We start from the raw sequence: 21030 nt of genomic DNA, 5'->3' as shown, positions 1-21030 counted from the left end.
GTTAACAGCCTGACTTTAGGTCTATAGCCTGGGTAATATTTCTGTCTGTCCCTGCACGATATCCCACAGAACGGAATGTAAATAATAGATTATTTACAATATTTGATTCCTTAATAGTTTTCATAAGAGACGAACTGATTCAACATTATTTCGAGGTCGGGTATACCTATGATGAAATCTTCTGTATACTCCAAATTAGACATGACTTTAGTTGCAGGTTGGCTCACAGAAGTCTTTTAAACAGTAACGTTACTTGTTAGCCCCATAAATAATGCTGATGTGCTGGAAAACCTGTTCTCATTGGTCTATCCACCATGGCATACACACCCACAAAAACCAACCCGTCTTTTTTTCTGAAACTTAAACCAAGTGTTAATTGCCCCTTAACAATACATTTAATAAACAGTTTGTTATCCACAACACGTCTAGTATTTCTGGATTTCAAGGTGGAATTGAGAGGACAAGATGGAATATCTGTATCGGTTGGCAGATTTCTTTCTGGAATTTGATGAAAACAAGTCAGCACATTTTTACAGTATGCAAATTAGAATAACACTGTGGATAAGTTGGCCGGAACTTTTTTGCTGAAAATGTTTTTCCCCAAAAAAAACTTGGTTGAATTCTCAGAGAGGTGATATTTTCTTGTCAAGGGGCAGGGGTAGTCTAGCATTATTGGATTTAATTATGTGACTAGTATATGCTTTGCAGGTGGGATTTGTACTTGCCTTATTCGGAAAAGATCTTTAGAAGTGAATGGAATTGTCATTTCTTAAACCCCGGATTTTGCAGGTCCTATGCAACCCATTTGATGGGCGACGCACGACGGGCGACGCACGACGGGCGACGCTCGACGCACGACGGGTGACGCACGACGGGCGACGCTCGACGGACGACGGGCGACGCACGACGGGCGACGCACGACAGACGACGCACGACGGCTGATATTGAATTCCATACAAAAGCCAAAGTTGAATGGACATGTCATCTGTCACTGAATGAAGTTATTCTTCCCATTGTTTATGTTGAGCACACACTTTTCGTTTCATATACATGTACACGTATACGCCCGAATAAATTCTAGCAAATCTCTCTATCGCCTGACTAAAATCAGATAATTATGACGGATGTGGCACCAAGCTGGCAGGGGCATGAAACAGAGGGCGCTGTTCATGATTAGCCATGATTTAATAGTGTTTTTGAGAACAACTTTAAGATTTAACAAAATAATCAAAAACTAGGCACGAACTGGAAGCCGTATTAACTTGAAGCTGATTGATGATTGATTGATGCAATTTAATGCAAACTAAAACCAAATTGTAGTAATTTTGTCACAGAATAATATACGAATAACTCCAGAGTCATCCAGAACGATACTTTGCCAATCTCCAAATCTGCGTTTATTCGCAAGTTACAATATTCGTACACTTGTTATGATTCGACATGAGTCCGAATTACTCAGCACCAGAGGGTACTGAAGTTCGAGTGACGTCTACAGTTGACTGCATGTATAGACCGACTAACAGCACTCGACCATTTGGGACCATCTCAGGGTATGGTTGCACCGCTGGTTACTTCATTTCATTTTATTTATTATTTCGCAGGTCAAATTTACAAAAAAAAATTACATACAGTATGGACATAAAGAAGACAAAGTTAAAATATAACATCAAACCTTATAAAAGACTAAGACCCAAACACCAACTTACAGTTGCATGCCCCTGCGGGATTACTAAAAAGTGAACTAAATCACTATCATTATCAAGTAGTTCTCCCATCGCATGACTAAAAACCCTAAATTGCAAAATCACAAACAGCGAAGAAAGAACTCCTTGATTTCCTCAAAAATTGCTGTATTTGGTAATTCAGATTCTGGAATGTGTGAACCTGCCTTAAAATTCTTGCGTTCCTGCAGTGATGTAATAATTTGTCCCAAAAGTGATTCCTCTAAATTTGTCCGAGTTTTTCTACACTCCTTCCAGCCCCGCCCTATACATCCCGCCTTCTACTTCGTCAGAAGTCTCTGTGGGATAGCACACCAGTCTAGAAATAGCACGGCTTGTTAAGCACAGTTTTTCAATTATCGGCTTTGTCGCCGTAGCTGTGCCGTCTCTAAAATCGACCCCCAAATAAAGACCTATAGTGCCAAAATTATATACAAAAATTCTATTATTTGGCATTTCAAAACTTACATTATGATACAATGACGGCTCTGAATGTTTCTTTTTTGAGCTAATAACTTCAAGTTCGAGGGTTATTAAGCCATGAATGAAACAGAGCCGAGTTTTATATTCCGCCATTGGTTGTGGTCTGGTCATGGCCTCAATTTGATTTCAAATACATAAAGAAATAGGTCCGTGAACAGACCACTACTACCAGCCAGCTAGCTAGCTTTATGTCGCCGACCGATTGTAATTGCATTATATTACTAGCTAGGCCTATCTCTGAAGATCTGCGTTTTATTTCGTCAGCGCAATAAAGTTGTGGTGGTGTCGAGAAGGATCAGGCGTCACTTCGGCATTTTCTCAGTGGCAGACAAAATTCGGGAAAGATGAGATTATTGGTGTTGTTAGTAGGTGGGTTCGTATCGCTGTGCCTTGGCGAAGGTAAGTTGTTGCATTATTAACATGCACATGATTACCAACACGGTCCATGAACGAAATGCATTTCCAGTCTGCCCCATCATGATCCCGTACATGTACTAATTATGTAGTCAATTAATACGCAGCCTTAACTCGATTACGAAATTCCACTGGGAGACAAATCCATACATGGGCATGAATTGACACCCTGTGCACAAATCCGAATGAGACTGCTCTGAAAAAAGTGTTGGCCCTAAGCTAGCCCCACTACTGAGGCACGGACTCTCACTCCCGATCCATCCTTAGCCACACGTCCTAATGCGCAATTTTGTGTCGGCGTACTGAACATTTTCGGCGCACCCACTTATCATCGAGGGCGCAATTTCTTTTGCACACGAACATGATCCTTGACCTTTCCATTTTCTAAAAACCATTTATTGAATGATTTCACTCACGTTATTCTGGTATTTTCCAGTCTTTTTGCCTTTATCCATTTAATCTAACGGCTCGCTCTCTCAGTCGCCATCTTTAAAATAATGTCGTTGAACAACACGTCACTTGACCCCTCATCGTCTCAACAGCTGTTCCATGTCAAGACATCTAAACTGCTACCAAAGTTTTGGAAGAGCCCGTTGGTACATGTACATGTAGTATCTTATCGCTCAGTCTGTTTATTACATATGTCTTGACATGGGTGCGTCGAAAATGTTCAGTACGCCAACGCGAAATTACGCATACGGATGTGTGGCTAAGGATGGATCGGGAGTGAGAGTCCGTGCCACACTAGTGGGGCCAGCCCTAAGCCTAATGCTTCGCCATGTTCACTGTTTTTCATTGCTGAATTTAAAGTTTTGGCTTACGTACAAACCCCTTCAAGGGAAATTAAGTGTTTTCTTTATATGGAACTCAAACATGTATCTTCTGTTGTTATGATTGGAGGCCCTACATTAAATTGCTCAAGTGAGAGGCCCTAATGTTAAATTTCGGATTCCACAAGCATGACAAAGTCAGACGACCATGAGAGCAGCAACTTTTCGGCACAGGAGAGCTATGCCAGTTGTTACATGGAGCTTGTACTCCATAGTTCTAGGGGTACTTTGGTGCCTTGTTGATGCCTGCACACTACATGTCCTTTAACTTTGAAGTTTTGACAAGGTACACAATTTACAGTAGGGTCCTCGACTGTTCACTTAGCAAGCCTGAAATACATGTAAATAATCTATTTTTTGGTTTTTTTTTTTATTCTGTTATTTCAACCACTGCCTTCCACAGACATGAGAGATATATTTTCTTTTCACAAAAGTCGTAGGGCCCGATATTTTGATCTAGCAGAATCTTTCTCAAAAGTTTTCTTTTTGTTAGATTTATACCCTTGCAGGATTACAATTTATTTACATGTTCATGGTTGATTGTTAAATTAACTTGAATAAAGGAAAAAGAAATCTAAGAACACTTTTGAAATGAGCGGATTCAGCTTACACTTTGGTTTCGCTGGTCCCAGCCATTTTGAAGTAGCGTTCAAAACCACATATTCAAGCTCTGCCTGGCACCAGCAAAACTGAAGTCTAAGCTGAATCCACTCGTTTAAAAAATGCTGTAAGATCATACATAGACTGGGCTGGATCCATCACCCAGTGCTACAGATTCATTCAACAGAAGGGGACGACAACAACCAGTCTAAAGTGCAGAACCTAACGCTGTCATTGTCAACATGCCCAAACATGGTCAATATGCTCCCAATTGGTTGTGTTTACGAGTGTCAACAAAGCATCCACAATTTGAAATTGCACTCTAAGGTTTCGGGAGACTCTCACTTTTGCTGTTATGTAATAAAAAAGGGCAAATTTACAAGTTGATTCATAGAGAAAAAAAATGACACAACGAGTGAAGGCGACTATCGTTCTTTGATGGACTGCACATAAAGAGAATGGCTGCTAGTGTGGCCGCAGGAGCGGCACTTTTTTATGCTTGTTCATGCAAAATGTCATTTGAATAAATATAATGTATCCAAATTGCATATGACATTTAGGAGCTGATTAAATACCAAGTTTTACACATTACATGTACATGTATGTATGCACACATCCGTGTACATGAATGTTTGAATATGCTGGAATAATTTGTTGACACTTGTTGATGCTAAATAACATGGCCCCCATCGACACCTTAAAACAGATAAAATGAAGTAAAACTGAAGACAGGAAGAAGAGAGTTTTTACGAACATCTAAATACATATAAGCCAATGTCAACAGAGTGTAGAAGTTCACAAAGCAGTGTCGATAATTGAATGGACCTTATGCTTGTACTACAATTTCTGAAATGACTGTGAAACAGAAAGGGTTCGAACTGTGGAGTTGTGTCGACACTTTATGAAAGCATAGCCAGTTAATTAGTTATTTTAGAAACAGTTTTTTTTTCAGGGGTATGTTATGGTTGGATATTGATAATAATTATATGTACTGTATTTTGCACTGAATTTTCTCATTAAGTTACAATACTGTGTTCTTTGTTAATGGTCACATGTGTCTGACTTTGTTTTTGTCATGAATATGAGTGGGGGTATCTACATGTAGAGTTCTTAACAAGCCATGCTTCATTGAGGCCTCCACCCACAAACACTTTTTGTGTTCATGATTTGAGTTTACTTTTATCGCACATTTTTTGTAAATAAAGACTCTGAACTGAACATTGTGTAAACATCACTCAACAGGTTTTGTGATGATGCAAAAAAGAGGGTAAAATTAAGTAATTAGGATTCTACAGTCCAAATAACTAGACTCTACAAATCACCTTGTTTAATTTTGATCATATACACGTACAATTGGGTGATTGAAATTGAGGCAGGAAGGATGTTTGTAGGCAATGTTTTTAGGAACTTGCATGCATTATTCTGATATTCCGTGGTATCAATTAATCAATGACATGGTACATTCCTTGTAGTACAGGTGCTGTAAGAAGGGGAAGTGGAACAGGTGTTATTTTGATTGACATGATATCATGTATACCGCCACATGTATTGTGTTCATGTCATGCACACATCAATAGTGTATTTAGAAAGTGTGATACTGTAACTTTAAAAGGCATATCATCTGACCATCATGTACACTGTATGTATACTCTACATGTACATGTACAATGTATGTAGAGAACTTACCTTGATACTAGCCCATCATCTGCCTCAGCCTTGAAGTTGCTATTGTTTACTAATTTCATTTTGCATTTTTCCTCGCTATATTTAATTCTGCATAGTCTTTTTCATTCTTCATGCTGAGTGATGGCTTAAAATTACCAACAAGTCTTTTTTGACAGGATGCATTTATGAATTGTTTTATTTACATTTATGTGTGTATGTACAAAAGGCACACCCTCACCCAATGCCACTGGTAAGTTACCTTTGACGTACTGGATCTTACTAGTAATGCTCGTTGAAATGTGTTCCCACAACACACATTGGTGCTTGTAAGACCCTTCACATTACATGTAAATCATTCTATGTTCAGTAGACTCATATTGCAGATTGTCTGGCAACTTCCATAACACTACTGTAATGATTACATGTAAAACTGGATCTGGCCTATGGTGAAAGCAGTCACAACATAATAGTTTAAAAAAAGATTGTTGCTCTTAATCTGTATGCTGACCTTTGCATAATTTTTGTACACAGAGCTCTTCCATGTCTGTGATTATGGGAACACATTTCACGAAATTGTCACAGGGTATTCACAAGCACATACACTTTACTGTACACTGCATGCATAACAAAAGTACATTGTACACCAGTAAAAGGAAGCAGATGCCACTCTTACATGTTAATGTGGGTAGGCCTTTACTGTGTTTAGGCATGGAGGAAGGAGAAGACAGTTTCTTTTGTTAGGAAAGTTGGGAGCAAATGGTGGGAACAACATTTGTCCCCAATATGATTTTGGTCCCCATAATATGTCAAGAGGTGTGTAGTACCCACAATTAATTGTGTGTTTCAGGTACAAATTTCAAAATAAACTTGTTGCAGTTGGAACTATAATGGATGAAAGTTTACATTACATTTAATGGTTGACACCTCTTAGTTGGAAGATGTTCAGCACGGGTACCAGTACATGTACATGTATGTACATGTACATGTCAGATCATGTGTATGTACTTGTCTGCCACACCGAGGAACATACACACATGTACTAGTTAGTACATATGTTGTCTTGGTTTATGTGTTTGCAAGCTTTGCACTGACACACATGTACATTTACTTTTAGTAAATGTACATTTACTTTCACATTTACTTTTAGAACCTAATATCAAGGCTGCTTTTTTCCCTCAGGTTGCTCTTGGGACAACGGTTGCCTCATAGATGTAATATGTTATTGCTCACAGAGTACATGTAATATCCGTTACCAGTGTATGTGAATGCTCATGTTCAGTGTTATAACTTATGTACATCATGAAGGAGATCACATTAAATTGAGCAGGCGTGTCTGATCATACCATGCAATGGTACATGTACATGTGTACCGGTACATGTGCTGGTACCTTGTACATTACTATACCATGCATTTACATAGCTATAACTATAACAACATTTTAATGCGCTTTCCACAATGTTTCAAAGCAACAAGTTGTTTCTAGAACATGTGTAAAAATCAATTCACTGATCAAAGGCTTTTGAGAAAAGAAAGCTCTTAAGTACTATCTTGAACGAGTCATGAACGTGTGGTTGATTGCCATTTCAGCTACATGAATATGTACACATGAATCCAGTGAGGTTTATAAGAAAGAAAAATGCTGATTGGACGTTGCTTATTTCACTGGTATCTTCTTGAAAACGTGTGTTGCACACAACACACTGTCATTGTGTAAACTGATAAAATGTGTAGACGTGAATGCATGGCAGGAGATAGCATTTTGCACTGTTGAGTTGTGAGACATGGTGGGTGTACAGGTAACACACTGACATGTACATGTACATGTAGCTTATGTTGATCTATGGTACTCTGAAGGCCCCACGTTAATGCATATGTACAGAGACAATGAAGTTTTACTGCATTTCAGCAGTCTATGGTGTTTGTGAGTTGTGGGTTACCAGGGTACAATGACCATTATTCAGTGCCAGTCCAAAGAGCCTTTTGTATGCTGCAGCACTGAGCAGTTTTAGTTCAATGGTTGTAAAAAGCCAGTGCCCACTCAGAGTGTACACATGTAGATGTAAATGTAGATTCGTCCTTGGCCCAACTGGGTACGGGCATGGTTCAGGTCATTCCATGGATGACTTGCCAGTTCAGTGTACAGACCATGTACATGCATGTACATGTACATATACTCATGCATGTACATGTACTCGACAAAACTAAATCTCACCCATGTATACGTGTACATGTGGTGAGGAACCTTTGACTCTTGGTCGTACACCATGCACCATAGCGTATCGTGGGATATCTGTACTAAAGAGATTCCTTTTTTTAAACTTAAACTGTACATGTACATGTAGGACTGGACACGCCATAAAATTGTGTGGCATTTCCGATTTTTAGTTTCTCCGTCTTTTGTCGAGAAATGTAGCGATGATCCAGAAAAATCGTGAAAAAAAGGGGGAAAGACTCAAGTTCTTTAGTAAAGTATTGTGGCTTGCCGTTGGCAGTGTGCCTTGTGTGTAGTGTGCGCGTACCCAGTTACATGTATTTTAGAGCGTGCTACCCACTCTGTTCATGGGGTGAGAGTGGAGATAATGATGCTATCATGACAATGCTTGTGATTTTTTGAGGGTGAATTCAGTGCATTTGTTGTTCATTTCAAGTTCCGAGTGTTCAGTCGAATCAGCCAATGCCAAAATATATTTTGCACACTCCAAGTAACCAGACCCTCCCCACTCACACAAACAGGCATGGTAAACTCGAACAATCCTGGACAAATCTATTAGGTCTATGCGCATGGTCTGTGCTCCGGCTGGACATGACAACATTGACCGGGGGGGGGCTGGAGAGCGTATAGCTATTGCCAAGTGTCCCAACAATTTTGTCCAGGATTGTAGTTCCATTAACCTTGTTACAACGAGACTTGACTGAAGCGTGGGACCAAGTGAAACCTTTCTGGGTGGTTTTAGAGTTGTACATGTACCGGGTATTTGGCTGACACATTTACAGGTGATATATACTGCAGGCTACTTGTGAGGCATTGTTTTTTTTCGTTTAGAAGTTGAAATTGGTACACAGGAGCAAAAGTAATTGATGTACATGTGTACTGGCCTCATAGGTAGGCTTATCAATCATTTTACTTCGGAATATTCAAATCCAAAATTAAATTTTGATTATTTGAAGTTTTATTACATTTTTAAATATTCAGCACAGTCCCATGTTCATACATGTAGATTACATGTACATGTATACATATTTGTCTGCATTGATTCCAACAAGATTGGTCAGAGATCCTTCCTTCTAATTGGTTGAGTTGTTTTATTTTACAAGCTCTACATCATTGCCTTTATGGGTACATGTATCCCAAAGGAACTGAAACAGTGAAAAGGAGCATCCTAGATATTTTTTTCCTAAGAGGGGAATGTTTTACACAAGGGCACTATTTAATGGTAGAAATCAACCTGCACCTGCATGTGGTACCTATACCGGTACATCATGTACCCGTTCCTTTAAGGAAAGGATGTGGCAGAGGCTATGTGAAAATGATATTGAATGAGTAGTTTGCATTGCTATGATGCTTACGAGCAACACCAAGAATATATGGTTGCATTCAAGCATGATGTTGATGTATTCAGAGATTCTCCTGCCCAAAAGACCCTGGTACTTAGTAGGGAGGTTGAGGCTAATTGCACGTGTACAATGGTCACTTTCTTCTGATCTATTTCTGTGAATGTGACCCTACGTGTATGATCTCTAACCATCTGGTGTCATGATTTCATCTTTCATTTCTATGTCTTGCTGTTATATAGAAGCGTCAGGTGGAATGGGTAGTGGTAATGGTAAGGAATCTGACTTTTGCTTTTGATGTCTGCATCCCTTTGTTTAATTGCATCAGTTGTTAAAAATTAATCAATAGCGTCTACGGAATTTAGATAAATTTGTACATGTACCCTTCTAACCAAAATTTTGTGTGTTTGGGTTTGTAATTCAGAGTTTTTAAACTCATTTTTTAAAATAATGATTGTTAGAGTTACAGTCATGTGTGGAACTAAAATACAATGTTTGTGCACTTTGTAGAATATCCTGGGTACAAGTTTGATTTACAAGGCATGACAGAGGGGACAAATTGTAATGCAAGACATCTTACTTCTTCCCGGTAGAGTAGACAAATGTATATGTACACATGTAACTTCTGATCTTGTGGAAGATTTTCTCTTATAAGTTTTACCTGTTAATTTGTTTGAGTCGTTTACAGTTTGTCCAACTGTTTTCTGCCTATTGGTAGGAATTTCCTGATGAGCTGTCCATAGAGAGGGATCATTAGCACAGAGTTAATGGATTGTACACATGTACTTCTGAAAACCTCGCAAAGTTGTTTGGCCTGCCATTTGTCGAATTAAAAGAAAATTGTTTGTGTGTTTTATTGTACATATTCATCGCCTCCCCCTTTAACATTGAGAATAGGAAGATTATCCCATTGTCAAGAAATTTGGCTAATCATGAAACCTTTTTTTTTTTCATTTTTTACAGTGAAAGTTGCACCTCCGGTACTCACTGCTACAGTAGGGGATAATGCGGAATTTGTCTGCACAGCCACACCCCTTGAAGCCGGTCAAGAGATAAAGTGGACGAAAGAAGACGGAGAGGGAAACGAACTGTTTCCAATCACTAATGGCACTACTGGCTTTAAGATAAAAACTGTATATCTGGCTGATGCTGTGGAGAGTACACTCCGGGTCTTGGATGTTCATGTTGACAATTCAGGAAGCTACTTTTGTAAATATGGCTCATCCCGATTTGAGGGAGCTCTGACAGTAAACTATGGTAAGTTGCTATTTAATATTTCTTTTGTTTCACTGGTTGTGTTTGTAAGAACTGTCAATGGCAATTTGTAACCGGCATATAATCATTTTAACTCAACCAACTTTTCAAAAACTCTTAAAGAGTGCAAACATCGATGCGATTGCAAGTTTAGGATAATCTGTTACTTTGTAAAAGTGAGTACCGTAGCATACAGTATGTTGAACATGGAAGGTGATTCCTTTGCAAAATCTTAACAAGGGTTGTCCCTCCCTCCATCTGTAGATGGTTTTGTGGAGATCAACGGCAGTCGTGTCATTGACGGAGAAACAGACAAGAAATTTACCTGCTTGGTAGATGGCAGTGCATCTTATGAAGTCACCTGGAGGAAGAACGGGACGTTCGTTCTTCCTGATAAGCGACTGCCTCAGATTGAAATTCAGGTTGGTCTTCAAACTATTTTGAGCTGATGGATTTTCAGGTCCTGCTTGGTACAAAATTTAGTTGAATATTTATAAATGAATCTTAAAATTTCTCTGTGGTTATTAGTAATTACACAATCAAATTGATTGTTTTTGACTGAGAGGCAGTTGGCTGCTTTACTTTTTTGAAATTAACCCCTCTGATTAAGTCAGTATATTATAAAACTTTGAAAAGATTTGAAAAGCTTTTTCAGATGGTATAACATATACACTGTACATGTACATTCCAATGCATGTACTGCAGTTGTACTTGTATTGGGATAAGCCATAGTTTAACCGTGACCCCAAAGGTTTTTAGTCAAACTGTCACCAAAAGCCAGTGGTGGAGACTTTTTTCCAGACTTAGTATTTACAGTTTATTTTGATAATTTAGCTTCAAGGGAAAAAAAGTTGAGCCACATATAAATACATGTACTGTACATGGGTAATTCCAGAAATTAGGCGTCAATTTTTTTGTGTGTGTCCCTGTCATATCTGAAAGTGAAGTTCAGAACACATTTTCTAATTTCCAAGAGTGATGAATTAATGCAAATTACCTGCCAAACAGATAGTAATAGTTTGAAATCGATTCCAGTGATATTTCCATGTCAAATAACTAAGGTCATAGGTAACAGGACATAGAAATATCGCACTTTTGGACCCCTAATTTCTGGAATTAACCCAGACAGGTGTAGGCATTTTTCGTTGGCCTATTTTGAGATAGTATTTATTGCTTTACACATATATTAAGATTGTGTGGAATAATATGAAATTGTTTGTATTCTTTTTTAGGGATCTACAATGACCATCAAGAAAGCCAGTGTAGATCATGACCGTGGCCACTATTCTTGTGAGGCATTGTATAATAACACAACAGTTCGTGCAGAAATAACTGTTGGTGGTAAGAAAACAAACAATGAATGAATGAATGAATGAATGAATGACTGACTGACCGACCGACCGACCGACCGACCGACCGACCGACCGACCGACCGACCCTTCCTTGTCTTGAATCATTCAAATATATTTCAATGATGGATTTGCGCCGGGGAGATGTAAATTAATTTTGGATTTTTGCCCTGCCCGACGTTTTTTTTTTATTAGTAATAATAGTTTATATAATACCAGTTGCTACATCTGACTCGAACCAGCCAGCCAACACCGGCAACCAGTTGTTAAGACGTCTGCACTAGTAAGCAGGAGGTCGTGGGTTCGAGTCCCACATGAGTACACTTTTGTTTTTTTTGGCAAGCCTTCGGGGGCATACACTGAGCATACAGTGTTAAAATACACATCGGGCAGGGCAAAAATCCCAAATTAATTCACTCAAATATACCAAGACATGTACATGGAAGACTGAATGTTGCAAGTCATCTCAGACCCAAATCAAGTTAGACCCAGATCAAGTCAGACCCAGATCAAGTTGGGGCCCAGATCAGCTTGGATTTGATCTGTTTCTGTCTGCTTACCAGTACCATTGGCTTGTTCCATCTTCCATATTGTTCTTTGCCTTTGCATGTTGGTGAATGACCCTTGCTTGAATGCATTCACATGCTGCAAGGAATGCTAAACTAATCCTTTTCTATGTGTACAAAAACAGGCACCATCCTCCTATTCAATCCAGTTGGAAGCTTTGTTAAGGAAAGGTGTCCGTTGTTTAGGGATTGATGGCATACATGTACATGTACCGGTATGTGACTCCCTTGCAATATACCAACAAAAAAGAACGGATTGAACATTGAAAAAGAGCAACATTACACTCATCTTTAGGCTTGTGTATTTGCAGATGTGTGTGTGTACTCTTTCCATGGTCAAAATATAATTTTTCACTTATTATTTTTGGTACATGTAATTATATCATTGTGGATACATGTACAGTAAACTCCGGCTAAGTGGGCACCCTCGGGACCTTAAAATTTGTGACGACTTAACGCAAAGACTGACTTCTACTGTAAGTTGTCATTTTGCCGACTTCCATGAAATGACGTGCTATGCTTACGTGTATGTATGTAAATGTACATGTATGTGATTGGTTGCAATGCTCAAAGTATCTAGTCCAAGCATGGAGGAAGGAATAGACGCATGGTTTGCAATGCTCCGAAGTTTTGACATGGGGATAGGTTTTTGTGAAACGCAATGGTCCATTAGTGCGACCAGAGTGCCTGCATATACATGTACATGGACCGGTAAATGTTGAATTCACCCAGCGACAGTCCAACAAAAGATCGCACTCCACTGGACCACTGAAAATATGTGCACCAGAATCTTCAAGCTGAAAATACCTATGCATAAAGGGGAATCTAGTACCATGAACTAACTCACTTGCTGAAGTATTTCAGAAGTTTTGGTGGCTTCATGTTGTCAGAGTTTGGAATGTACTTTGAATTGTTGTGAGAGTCAGGAGCCATTCTTGCTATAGTTGGCAGTTGGAACCCATGTGCCAATACATGCTTCACTGAATCCTGTGTGCTTCTACCACACTACGCTTGCGACGCAATTTGTCTCATGCTTGGGCCATCAGATAGCAGAAATTATTAATTTTGACTCGACATACCCTCATGTACACATATTTTTTGCAGGAAAAAATCCGTACAATTTTACATGGCATGTACATACATGATATCCTCTAAATGTGCATGTGACAAAGGTCTGGGATCCGTACAGGATAGCAATGCACTTATCGCCGTGCTGGGATCTAACTAATCTAATGCTACATTAACACTGTTGCAGCAATCATGTACTGTACCAATAAACAGATGTCACCGTGTGATTGTTTACTGACACTTCTTGCCAACCGCAGCGCAGAAGTCGATGCCAATGCGGGAATTTTTAAATGCCGACTTACTTTTTGTGGAGATGAGATCAAGAGTAACATACCGACTTAGGTGAAATGACAACTTATAAAAGCCAACTTAGAAATAAAAGTCAACTTAGAAATAAAAGTCTAATGGAAATGGAGATGATCAGGACTTTCGTGAGACTGCCAACTTGAGTTATTTACCGAGTTGTACGATTTCAACTTAGCTGGAGTTTACGGTATTTTGCATGGAAAAGGTTTATGATGATTCCACTGGCTGACATGTGCTATTTCTCATTAACTGCATGTACTGATACCACATGAGGAAGTAGTCTGCTGCCCTTCCCCCATGGTTATTTAAACTTCAAATTATTGTGGAGTTAGGAACCAGACCACCTTGCTGCGTGGTCACTGGTGAGGATCCTACATGTATGTTCATGGAGCTTGCTGGCCATTTCAATTTTCTTGACAGGTGTACTGAGACTAAAGGCACCGAATTCCATCAAGTTTACCGAAGGTGAGCGTGCTCGTTTTGAGTGCATCGCCCTTTACCCAAAAGGAGATCCAGAACCATCATTCACCTGGATGATTGGCAACGAGACCGTTAACAATGGTGGTCGCTTTGAAATCAAACATTCCAAGTGGGACATTGGATCTGTGCTCCATATGACGGATGTTGTCTTTAGTGACGCAGGGAACTACACGTGCATTGCAACCAGCAATGTGACTACTGTTCAACACACGATACTGTTGAGAGTCAGAGGTGCGTAAAACCAGAGTTTTTCTCATTGGTTGCTTGTTTGTTTACTCATTTGCATGTTGTGTTTAGGCACCTGTCATTAATATTACATAAGTGCTTTTGTCCTGAACTCATCACTAGATACAAACATAAAAGCAGTTAGTATGAAATTTAGCCTGCTGTAGGCATGAAATTCAAATAGAGACTAAAACCTGGGGAAAGTGTTTCATTTTCCACACACTTGTTATTGAAACCTTTCTTATTGACCTTGTCTTGGTAATTGTGCCCAGATCGTCTAGCTGCCTTGTGGCCCTTCATTGGAATAATGAGTGAAGTCATTATCCTGATCATCATCATCTTTATTCATGAGAAGTGCACTCAGGGAGATGATGTAGGTGAAGAAGAAGAGGAGGAAGATGCATCTGAACCGTGAGTTGTCCTTGGAAAGATTTCTTAGTCTTGAAAACATTTTACAAGTTGTGCTTCATAATGTCATCAATTACCCTTTTCACTAGGGTGAGATTTCTTATGATCTTTATGATATCTGGATTTTTCAAAAAAATTTCTTTTAAACCTGGACATTTCTGAGTTAATTATTCTGGTGTTTTTATGTATAAAAATTGATATACACGTAGAATACAGGAAATGGACATTTTAAGGGGCGCCTTTAGGCAAAGACAAATGTATGTCTTATATTCTACACTGCTGAGACGCCCTTGAAACCACTGTTGATTATTTCGTAGATATTTTGTTTCCCCAGTCTAACTCCTGCTTTCATCATTGTGCCTACCACACAGAGACCCAAATGCTGAGGTTTAACCAAAATCTGCTTTGACAACTTCAGTTTCATGAAAAAAAAATTGTGAAGTTCATGTACATGTTCGTTCTGAAGTGAAACTTGAGTAACCTTGACTAAATGCAGTCCAATCAAGACAAATTAAAACTGTCTACTTCCTGTTTATTAGTCACAACCATGCAACCTCTAAAATACTTGGAAGAGTGGAAGTTGGTATGCTAATACCGGTAGTTATCATATACAGAAACAGGTTTAGTGTTTACGTCACAATTAGCTAGCCCTCTGGAAGTACTGATCACAGAATATTAATAGAAGTCTGTAACGTCATACCAGCACAGATGGCCTGTCACAGATGGCCTGCCCCTCATTAATTATTGCTCTTAATGCAGTTACTGTGAGGGTGGAAGGCAGATTGCAATTTGTAATGGTTGAATTCAGACTAATAGCTGCAAATAGTAGTTGCTGGTAGTACATGTATGTGCTGGATGGACACATTGATGGTTTATACATGTATTCTAAGCCCACTTTGCTTGGATATATTTACCAAGACCAATGTTGCTGTAAAATTGAGGTTTAACAGTTTGGATGGGATATTTCCGCTTCACAGAGAGTAATTGTGCCCGAGTATTTGGAATATTTACAATGATGTGAATAAGCAACATTCAACTTCAATTCTTTGTCTCATTTCCGTACAAACCTCTAACATGTGTCACGTTTTCTAACTTATATGTAGGCCTCCATTTGTTTAACGTGCATACCTCATAAACACTTTTCATATTTTAAAAATGCAATAGTAACACTTGAAATATAGCATCTTCTATTTCTTTTAATTTTGAAATTTGAATGATTCCCAATTCACACATATATATAGTATAAAGTATTACTTGGGGCACTATCCTTGTAGTATTTTATTAGTATCAGTGATATCTTGGCACTGTCCTGATTTTATCTGTACAATACCTTTTCTCTCTTTGGATAATATTATTTGATATTTATAATTTGCATTAACTATTTGTATGTATTACATTTGTTTAGAAATATTTAAATATTGCTTTGGTATTCTGGCCATTTGGCATGCCATTTTTATATTTAGGGCTTAACATGGTGGAAGTATTTAGGAGATATATTGATGTGATTGTTTTCAGGATCAAAGAGAAGGAAAAGATAAGCGTTGATGGTGAAGGAGACATGCGGATGAGGAGTAACAAGCCTTGACTTACCAGAAGGGCATGGCCAACCAAAGAGACTCGTGTTCATCCCCAATAAAACAGATGTGCTGGTTAACTACTTGGAGTACCCTTTGAAACTCCTGTTTTGCATGTGTAGGTTCTGTGTTTTGGGGAAGGGGGAGGGATATCTCCCCATGTTTCTTTATTTCTGCAGAAGATTGTTGGAGTTGACTTAGTAAGCTATCTAGTGTCTTCTGCAGTAATGAGCATTTGTAAACTATGTAAACAGTCCCCTATAAACTCTCACTGCATGTCACAACATGCTTACTGGTACATCCGTTCTATTCTGAAAATAAATTTATTCTCCGGGTTGGGATTTTATGAAAAGATTACAAGTTATTGCTGATTTTAATAGTAGTATAATGCAAACTGTTCTGCAAATTTTCAGGAATATTTTGATTTCCAGCATCTGGCAAAGCTTGTTAATGCCAGTTGTTCAGCATCTCCAACTGCTGCAGGTCACAATTTATAGAGTGTTGCTATACAATATCCACTCCAGAGTTACTGAAGCTTGACCCCTCCTAAACGCTCTCACAAACTGCGAAACAGTGCAGCTGTATATATAATCTCACTCTCATCAAACAGAATGAAGCAAATGGATATTCACATTTGTTCTCTTTTTATGAGTTATTCTATTCCACTCTTTGAAGCATGTACATTCAACACCAGGTTATGCTTTTCTAAACAGCTGTTTGAGGTACGTGTAGAGGCTCTGATGAAAAATAACGTGTGTTTTAAAAAGGTGTGTTTAAAACTTTTAGACATAATTATTGAAAGGTGTGATACAGTTCAGTAGTTGTAGCACAGTTGTGTGTTTGCATTACATCATTCTATACATAAAAGAAGTACATTGTACAAGTAGGGTGCATTCAAGCAAGCTACTCATGTTAATACGAGTATACTCCCGAGTGCTCGAACGGCTGCAGTACGACCCGTGGGTCAGCGAGAGTATACTCTCGCTAACAGGGCAGTTTACTCCTGCACCAGAGTGTAATATGCACGCATCCTACTTGTGTTAACAAGAGTAACTATGCCAATGCATCTTTAGATTACAGGTTGCAGAAGATAGTGTGTTAACCATCTGAATTACTGAACCAATCCAGTATGGACCAGACTCATACTGCAGAAGTAACCAATGTGCTTGTTGAGTAACTACCTCCATTGGAACTTTGTCCGAAGAATGAATACTTAATGAGCTGTGATCAACTTCCCTGTACATCAAACAGACAATGGGCCCTCAATGTAAATCCAACTTGAATCCTCTGCTGTCTGCAAGAGGTTTTTCTTGGCAAATTTCTCTAATGTATTCCACTACCTACACATCATAAACAACTGCACTTTTTAGTCATTAATCTTGGAGCACCTTTTTAAGAAATGCTCATCCAAGCTTTGTTAAGTTGAGAGTTTGATTTATATGTCAACAGGACCATTCTGCAACATGACATGATGTACCATGCCCTGTGGAAGTGGTAGGCTACATCTTGATTTCATGTCTCGATCCACTGCACACAATAATGAAACAACTCAGATCATCACAGACCCTAATTTGTAGACCAAGATCATGCAAGAAAGAAATTACAGTGTAGGTACTTGTACATTTGGACTGACTAGTTAGAAATGTTAGCTGTCAGAAATTTTGACAGTGTTGATATCTGTTTGAAGCCACCATCACACTTTACACCTTGGGTAGTGTAGACACCTATAGCTCTCTGCACTTATAGCACCGAATGTTAATAATAACTCTGCAAATACCTTTATATACGTGTAGTTGATGAGATCTCTAGATCATGGCTACAGTGCAGATTCCTATGGGGTTAGTACTAGGACGTAATACATGAAACATGTATCAAAAATTTAAACATGTTACGTCCAGTAATATTGAAAAAACAAGTCTTTTTTTTCTTAAAAGTGTATTGGCAACTGGCTGAGCAAGTTGGATGAGTAGATGTATGTTTAAGAATAGATGATTGGAAACTGCTCTATTTCTTTCCGAGGAGGACCATTATACATCACACATAGCTAGAAATAAATTAATTGATTAATTAATCAATTAATTGAACACTCCAGTTCCAACTCTGAACAAATTAAGTTTTCAAGTAAATCAAAATTGCTTTTGTGGTTGTCATTTTGCTGATTCCGTAAAATTACAATTATTTAAAAAGAAAAACTTTTAAGTTGGGTGATAACTGTCAAGTGCTGAGCAGATTCAGTGTTCATTTTCATTAAGACTTTACTGTGTTATCAAACAGTTAAAAGAGCATATCAACATAATTATCAAGGTGGCAAAAACTGATGTTTTCAGGGTTTAAAAATTATGTTTGATATTTTTAATAGGAGAGCTTTAGAAGAATTGATTATTGGATAATTAATGTGCATTACATTCGTATTTACACTGTGTAATGCTAAGCAATATTTTAAAGCTCATGAGCTTCATGATAGGTTGATGAAGTAATTTACAGAAATGAGAGATTAGAATTTGGGATTAGAACACCTTGACAAACAGTGAGGAAATGATGTACATGTACCTGAAATCATTTTAGGTCATTTTCGCATTGGTTTGATTAAGGCTCTTCTGATTTGTGTATCTTACAGGTGGGAACTATTTTAGGCTTCCCAGTGGGCAACTTTACCACTGTTTTCTCATTTTATCCTATGTTTTCTTATATTCTTACAAGAGGAAAATCATTTAAAAGTTATGAAGAGTACAGATTTCCTGAAATTATTATCTGTTCTAGTGTATTAACAGTGCATACCTAGGCCTCTGAATGTATCCGGTTCGTAAGTGACTTTGTCACAAAGGCGGACGCATCATGATTTGCAGACTCCCATTTGACTAGTTGTGCGTTAACTTCTGGTTCCATGTACACAGCAATCCATGCATGCACTTCGATGTGCAATGCATGTGCAGTGGGCGCAGTTTAAACTGAAGTGACGTCACACTTACGAACCAGATATTGATGAAGCTACGCATATGCCCCAGCTCATAGTAATGTTTGATTATGTATGTCAGAATGCAAACTCCTGAGAGGGTCTGTTAAAGTGACAACACGTATACCCCTACCGTGATTCCTGGTGACGTTGTGAGCTATTTAAATTTTCGTACAGATAATATCATTTAGATTGTATAAACTTTTCCCCATCTGAACCCTGATTTTCCTTAATCCAGTGAAAATAGGGAGCTAGTTCTGCAGTGATTTTAGGTGATTCAAGAGGGCTTTTAGCAAGAACACCTGTCAGGACTGTTTCACATGAAAATAATGATGTTAGCTCGGATTATGATGCTAAAGTTTAAAAGATTGATTTGTTGCAGTTCTCTTTGACTGAAAAAGAAATTTCAAGTTATTAGAATTCCCCATGTGATGCTTAAAATTAAAAATTATATTGCAGGTAGTAACACTATGTACCTAACCGAATATGTACAGAAAATGTTATATACGTAACAAACAATTTGATAAGTTAAATGAAGTGCACAACTTGTGAGAAAACAAGACTATTTAGTAACAGCTGTTAGGTAGGAAATGTTGATGGACATTGTTGTGGCATTCAACAAAGAGGAAAGACGAATACAGTTGATTCCAATGTTTACTATGGCAATAATTTGAAGACTTTACTCCTAGTGATTCTACATCGATCCTTGTGAATGCCAGCAACTGGAGGGCCCACCTTCAGGCTTGGTGCCTGTCATAAAGATTTTACTCAACAGTATTTCCATATAGTAGTTGTAGAATATTCTCATCTTATTAACAGGTAATGGCATTGTTGGCGAATTATCAAAGAAGATACATCCGTAGTGAGGTCATGTGTGAGTATTGTATGTACCGGTACATGTAAATGTTTGGTGAAATGTGAACATTACTATTTGTTTGGGAGTACATGTATTTATAAACTTCTTTCAATGGCGAGTTAATAAAAAATCAAAAATGGTGAATCAAAACTCTCTTCCCAAATGTGAGATTTTATGGTGCTTGAGATCCTCTGTGTCATGTTGATCGCTACTCGCCTGTTGGCAGCGTGCATCATATAAATAAATAAATATTGAAAGTAATGCAATGCATATTACAGTATACATGCACTTTTTGAGACACGTCTAGGGGAAGTCAACATGCAGTAAATTAGGAATATGGAAATCTTGGTGACTGGACACTTCAAATTTGGAAATGACAACCACTGGATAATATCACAATAGGTTTAGTCTTACCATGTTGTTGGCTGTCTAATGGGTCTCTTGTGCGATGTCTGTGGCCAGGATTACATTTTGAAGTCTTTCGGTTCCACTCCTGATCCCAATTCAAGCATAAACTTCGTACGATTATCTCGGGTCTTACATTAACTTTGGTGTCGACTTCTTCAGTTGAACACAACGCAGAAAGTTATGGGAAATTTAAACACTGGTGGGTTCGCCCGCTGGTTAGTTCACATTTGCGGACGTGACATTCGTGTGAAACTTTATATTGTCATCTTTATTTATCAAAATAATTGACTGGATTGAGGACAGCGTCGGCATGTATA

The 21030-nt window shown here is 38.4% G+C and overlaps 1 protein-coding gene across 3 annotated transcripts; it reads left to right on the top strand.

The window, feature by feature from the left end:
- The first annotated feature begins 2352 nt into the window (after positions 1–2352).
- Positions 2353–20455, top strand: LOC110984707 (basigin-like). Of its 3 annotated transcripts, none has more exons than XM_022245138.2 (8): positions 2353–2603; positions 9509–9538; positions 10230–10523; positions 10785–10942; positions 11753–11861; positions 14230–14520; positions 14787–14925; positions 16438–20455. In XM_022245138.2, exons 1-8 carry the CDS (start codon positions 2549–2551, stop codon positions 16505–16507), a joined length of 1146 nt encoding a protein of 381 aa, XP_022100830.2. In that variant the 5' UTR covers positions 2353–2548; the 3' UTR covers positions 16508–20455. The 3 variants fall into 3 exon arrangements, with proteins under 3 accessions (XP_022100830.2, XP_022100831.2, XP_022100832.2); XM_022245139.2 differs by lacking the exon at positions 9509–9538 and adding an exon at positions 5940–5963; XM_022245140.2 differs by lacking the exon at positions 9509–9538 and having other exon boundaries at positions 2356–2603.
- Positions 20456–21030: the final 575 nt, after the last annotated feature.

The sequence above is a fragment of the Acanthaster planci genome, linkage group LG05 (genome assembly GCF_054643075.1).
Source record: "Acanthaster planci isolate LZ-2023a linkage group LG05, COTS_SCS, whole genome shotgun sequence".
NCBI classification, from domain to species: domain Eukaryota; kingdom Metazoa; phylum Echinodermata; class Asteroidea; order Valvatida; family Acanthasteridae; genus Acanthaster; species Acanthaster planci.
Note: the sequence above shows the minus strand (reverse complement) of the source record. Positions and strands in the feature narration are given on the sequence as shown.